The sequence below is a fragment of the Spea bombifrons genome, chromosome 3, assembly GCF_027358695.1.
Source record: "Spea bombifrons isolate aSpeBom1 chromosome 3, aSpeBom1.2.pri, whole genome shotgun sequence".
NCBI classification, from domain to species: domain Eukaryota; kingdom Metazoa; phylum Chordata; class Amphibia; order Anura; family Pelobatidae; genus Spea; species Spea bombifrons.
In genome coordinates, this window is record NC_071089.1 from 120650335 (window position 1) to 120656486 (window position 6152).

General features: G+C 39.6%; 1 protein-coding gene across 1 annotated transcript; it reads left to right on the forward strand.

The window, feature by feature from the left end:
• The first annotated feature begins 391 nt into the window (after positions 1-391).
• Positions 392-4797, forward strand: LOC128484199 (olfactory receptor 5V1-like). The gene is made up of 3 exons (XM_053460518.1): positions 392-1297; positions 2809-3075; positions 4726-4797. Exons 1-3 carry the CDS (start codon positions 392-394, stop codon positions 4795-4797), a joined length of 1245 nt encoding a protein of 414 aa, XP_053316493.1.
• Positions 4798-6152: the final 1355 nt, after the last annotated feature.

Consider the following 6152-nt stretch of genomic DNA (forward strand, 5'->3'; position numbering starts at 1 on the left):
TTATGTAAAGGATGAATGGCTTGGCCAAATCTAATTAAGACCATTGACTGCCGTGATTAAAGTTCTGATTTTCCTCAACTTTTATGGAGTTCCATCATGTGACAGAACCCTTATAATTTTCACCTATTTTCTTAAACTGAAGGATCTAAATTTTAAGCCCCCTTTAAAAAAAAAATGATGCCAATTATTGTCCTGAACAGAAGAGCAATTACAGGCCCGCTCAGCAATCCATATTATGTACGGTTAGATCTTTTATTAAAGCCGTTTGTAAGATAGTTTTGTATTATCTGTGCCCAGTGTTTTCCTGACTAATTCTAGAAATAAAATTGCTGAATATTAAAGTGTCTGCTTTCTTATTACAGAGTTGAGGTTCCATATACATATTATAAGAATGGAGATCGAGAACCAAACTGTGGTAAAAGAATTTATTTTAATTGGACTTTCTCAGGACCGGACGACTCAAATCCTGCTTTTTGTTTTGTTTTTGTTCATGTATTTACTGACCATTTTTGGGAATATTTTGTTAATATGCGCAGTTATAGCCAATCCTCGTATGCACACGCCTATGTACTATTTTCTCTGCCAGTTATCCTTTCTGGATTTATTCTATTCAACAAGCACTGTCCCCAAAATGTTACTAGATCTGATTTCTACAATGGGAGGAAGAATATCATACATTGGGTGCATCACACAAATGAATATAAGTCTATTCCTGGGACAAACAGAATGTATCCTGCTGGCGGTGATGGCGTATGATCGTTACGTAGCGATCTGCTTCCCCTTGCGTTATACGGTCATCATGAGCTGGAGGATATGTAAAAATATGTCCGTCATTGTATGGCTGGGGAACTTTGCTTGTTCTGTCCTTCCTACAGTTTCAAGCCTACCTTCGTTTTGTAAAGGAAACCAAATTGATCATTTTGTTTGTGAAATTATAGCTTTAATGAAACTGGTTTGTGGAGACACTTCAGTTGATGAAGCCAAACTCATTTTTGCAAGTTTCTTCACACTTTTCGTCCCGTTTGCTTTTATTTTAGCTTCTTACATGTGTATTATAGCGTCCATATTGAAAATGCAGTCTGTGGATAGAAGGACTAAGGCATTTTCTACATGTGGTTCCCACCTGACTGTAGTATTAATGTTTTATGGGACCAGTATGTCTCTGTACCTGGGGCCAACAAAACATATTTCAAAAAAACACAAGTACATCACAGTCTTTTACAGTGTTGTGACTCCCATGTTAAATCCTTTGATTTATAGTTTGAGAAATCATGAGGTTAAAGATGCTGTCTGGAAAGTATTTAATATTTAGCTGCTCACTTGCTTTTGTGTCACATGATTTTAGGGAGAACCACCTGCCTGTGTCATCGGACTACTCCAACAGATCACTAAATCATGAAGAGTCAAGTTGCTAAGCCTAGACTTTCACATAGAAACACTTTGCAAGGCTTAGGAAGGCTTGGAGGTTGGCATGGGGGGATATTCAACAATTATGAAAAGGGAACAACTACAAGACGATGTTACTTTCTAAATCAATTATATAAATAAAATTGCTCAAAGGAAATCATGCTTATATGAAGCCATTTTGAAACCTCTTTGAAAGTATATATTATTTACAAATCTCAAAAACTGTATCTTCAGTTAATATGAATAATAATGTTTTCTATGAGTTTACGGTAATGTTTATATTTATTTTTTATTATAATTTCTTTAGACATATTTGGTAGACTTGTGCTTTTTGTTTCATACAAATTTTATGAATTTTACCAATTTCACAAATGTCCAAAAATGACGAGGGAAGCCTCGAATTTTCCTTGGAATTTCCTTTTTGTTTTTCTGTCACTCCCTCTCAATGTTTCCCTACACTCTTTCTCAATGTCTCTCTGCCTTCTCTGCCAACCACTTCTCTGCCCCCACTGCTCCACTTATTGTTCTGTGCTTCTTCTCTTTTATCTTTTGAGTTCTCTGTATCTTCAGTCTTCTTTCATCTTTCTTCTCTGGTGATCAGCTTCTTCCAGTGATTCTGTATTTGGCTGTGAATAATAAATGTATTAATCTTTTGGTTCTGACCTTGGCTTGTTTGGTGTTCCTGTCTGTCTCCTGCGTTTGACCTGGCTAGTTATATGGTTATTCTGTCCTCGCCTATCCTTGACCTCGGCTTCATGTACTGACTACGCCAACTGAGCGCTTAGTGTTCCAGATTCCTTTATCCTTGTGTTCCTGCCTGCAATATTTCCCTGGTTGTCACTATTAAGTTCCTGCACTGCTGTCTTTTAGCCATGACATATTATCACAGACCTAACCACGAATACATTACATAACATTTATTTATAAAGTGCCGGCAGATTCCGCAGCGCAGTTACAGTCAGTAGAACAATACATACAAATACATACACATACAAAAACACATACAATAGCACACTGGTGCAAAGGAGAGGAGGGCCCTGCCCTTGCGAGCTTACAATCTAGTTGGTGGTTGAGGGGGAGGGGAGACAATAGGCGAGGACTGCTTGGATAGAGATGAGTTGATCTGGTTCCAATGATGTGTTGAAGCTGTTGATTGTTCAGATGGCTTGATTATGATGGTTAGGAGTGATGGGAAGGAATGTTGTACGCTTCCCTGAACAGATGGGTTTTCAGAGATGTTTTGAAAGTTGCGTATGAGGCAGAAAGTCTGAACGGAACGGGGAAGGGAATTCCACAAGAGGGGTGTGGCGTGGGTGAAATCCTGCTTTCTGCAGTGGTACTTGGTATGTAGTTTCCCTTCAGTTTAACTCCTGTGTAACTCTTAACTGCCCACTTATGAAGAGCCCACTTATGAAGAGCCCACTTATGAAGAGTCCACTTATGAAGAGCCCACTTATGAAGAGTCCACTTATGAAGAGTCTACTTATGAAGAGCCCACTTATGAAGAGTCCACTTAAGAAGAGCCCTCTTATGAAGAGTCCACTTATGAAGAGCCCACTTATGAAGAGCCCACTTATGAAGAGTCCACTTATGAAGAGCCCACTTATGAAGAGTCCACTTATGAAGAGCCCACTTATGAAGAGTTCACTTATGAAGAGCCCACTTGGGGTAAGGCCACAGCAGCTACATTTCCAAACAAGATTGTTTCCAAGTGAGGCCTAGGAATTTATAGGGTTGCCTCATAAGTGGTCAGATAAGGTGATTGCATACAGGAGGCAGATATTTCACACCATGGCTAACAAATGCAATTAAGCTAGACCAGAGGGCACCAATTGTAACCCTTTGAGAGACATGCAGGATAAAGACATACCGGGTGGAAAACCGGGGTAACAGCAGGAGATGAGGGGTTCAGGTGAAAGGTGTGATAGTAATACCGAGTGGAAAACAGGGGTAACAGCAAGAAATGAGGGGTTCAGGTAAATGTGTGATAGTCATACCTGTAAGTGAAGGAGATATGGCGGACATTAGTGATTGCCAGAAGTTGGGTGAAAGCATGAAGACCAGGGATGGATTTCTGGATAGTTCAGTGTAACTCCTAACTGCCCACTTATACTTGGGGTAAGGCGACAGCAGCTACATTTCCAAGCAAGGTACCGCAAACTTGGTACGTGTTTCCTCTCATCAAGACCATCAAGATCAAGTGCTGGCATCCCAAGCTTCTCATCTTCAGTCTCTGAAACAAAAGGTGGACACTATTGCGGAGGTACCAGGAGTTATAGGTCTGTACAAGTGACTCTACTGGTCGCCGACAGGGGCCTCCTCCCTTTTCTCTTCCCTGTCTTATAACCTTAACCTCCTCTTTAATACTTTCAGTTGCCTTTTTGCCCTATCACAACTACTCTGCCCTATTGGCTGTCAAATGATAGAAATATTCAATGGTCCACTCCATTCAAGTCAACAGACTACCATGTGACCTGCGGCCATTTTATAATCAGCTATCATTAAGTGTGGATGGATTACTTTTATTTCGTTTGGTTGTATATATATATTTTTTACTTTACTTTACTATGGAGAAACAATGAAGAGATGGGGAAGAACCATGGTATGTGGTGCTTTCTCTCCAATGTTTATTTAATTAATCCCTGTGCCGCTGTGCACAGTAGTGTGTGATCTGTCAATATCTGAATTGAATTAGAAAGGTAGGAGCAGCAGCCTTCCCATACTTTATTGAAATTACATAGACTAGGAGTCACACCTTAATTGAAATTACATAGACTAGGAGCCACACCTTCAAAGAAAGAATTGTCTTGAATTGTGAGGAGCCAGTCTTGGAACAAACTCAAGTTTCCCAGTGAGTGGCTATAAGAGAGACAGCGCATGAACCTACTTTGCATTAGCAGACATCCACCTGCAAGCTTTTAAAGTGAGCAAAATGTTGGATGACAAAGTATGGAATGAGGCAGAGTCTCCCTTTTATTTTGACTTAGGTGGATGGGTTTAACTTAAATGAACTGACTGGCTGTTGAAAAGTAATTTTAAGATGACCTGTTGGATACACAAGAAGGAACATGTCAGGTACATGACTTGGCAAAGCGTGCAAAATATATAATAATCAGACCATGTAGAGCGTCCCCCACAATCTTGGTTAACAAAGGAAGATCATTGTCTTTGTGTAAGTCAAGGATTTCTAAGGTTGGTTGCACAAGTGGGTCCATTTTCTGTTCATTAAACTCTTCTTTGGAATGTTAATGTTCAGACTTTCTACCTTAATCTTTTACATGATAGAAGCTTTTTTAAAAAATGTGTTTTTACCCTCAGGGATCTCTTGGGGCTCATCCAAATGGAAAGGTGAATGCAGACGTGGACCTCGTTGCTCTCTTGGTCTTATAGGGATTCTAACAAGACCCACCGATGAGTCCCAGGGGTTGTCGGTTCCCTAATGCAGAGGAAACGCACAACAGGACAGTCTATTTAGTGGCTGTGTGCCCTCTGTGAATTAATCTCAAACCTTTATTGTGTGGAATGAATAGAAGCTCAATCTGTTCTTCAGTATTCAACAACTCAACATGATAATATGTTATTTACACATCTTAAAACTACATCTATAAAAGCAAGTTATAGTGATTAATCTTTTTAAATATAACTATAACAGTCACACATTTTACCTACAATATGTGCGGAAATTAAATTAAATATTACTTAAATTCATTAAAGTGGATTCTTCAATAGGTTCCTCTGTTGGGAAGCCCATAGAGCTCCTTCTGGGGAATGGAGTTTCTTATATAAGAATACTTTAATGCTCCCGTGGAGAGGACCGGAATAATGCTGTGTTGTAGCAATAACAGCTTGGTTCTCACAGGATTCCTCTGTGTCCACTTCCTCAATGGGCGTATTCAGCACAACGCGTTTCACCAATCGGCTTCCTATGTACCTGAGGAAGCCGATTGGTGAAACGCGTTGTGCTGAATACGCCCATTGAAATTGTAGGAAGGACAGAACAAGTAAAACTCCCCAGCCATACAATGGCGGACATATTTTTGCATGTCCTCCAGCTCATAAAGACCGTATAACGCAAGGGGAAGCAGGATACGATCGTACGCCATCACCGCCAGCAGGATACATTCAGTTTCTCCTAGCAATAGACATGTATTCATTTGTACGATACACCCAATGTATTTCTGGCGGTAGCTGATTAAAAAATGGTGACCCCAGAGGAACCTGCATTGGATCCTCAATTCACTTGAATGGACTCTATAATCTGAAGTGGTGTCCAAAGATTTCGATTGGGCCTATTCAACTCAAAGGAAGATGCAATGCAGCTCAGTTAACTTTCATGGCCTTGTCTGAAATTTGCAAGATTTCCATTTGCATGCCCTCACATGCCCACGCAAACATGCCACAGATTAGAGCAGTTCAGGTTGGCTGCAGCTTCTTATATGTTTCAGTTTACAAGAGTGGATTAGAAATTCAAGTTGATGCCAGCAAATTGTATCCATTTGTGTTTAATTTCAAATCTGATATTGAGTGACATAACCTAATTAAGTTGAATGCAAATGGGCAAAAGGAAAAATATATATACATGTTGTATATTATACATTATTCTATAGAAGACAAATGCAAATGGGCCAAAAACTATTTTTCAGTTTGTTTTTGTCCCATTTATTTTCGAGCAACAAATAAAGTTCCCTGCCCATTCAGTTCGGCTGAAAATTCAGCTGCATTTTTAATTCGGAAACAAAATTTAT

Coding starts and splice junctions, on each gene's coding strand:
- LOC128484199 (XM_053460518.1), top strand. CDS start 392: ATGGAGATCGAGAACCAAACTGTGGTAAAAGAATTTATTTTAATTGGA. Junction 1,298..2,808: donor TTAAAGATGCTGTCTGGAAA/GTATTTAATATT, acceptor CCACTTATGAAG/AGCCCACTTATGAAGAGCCC. Junction 3,076..4,725: donor TTATGAAGAGCCCACTTGGG/GTAAGGCCACAG, acceptor TTTTACCCTCAG/GGATCTCTTGGGGCTCATCC.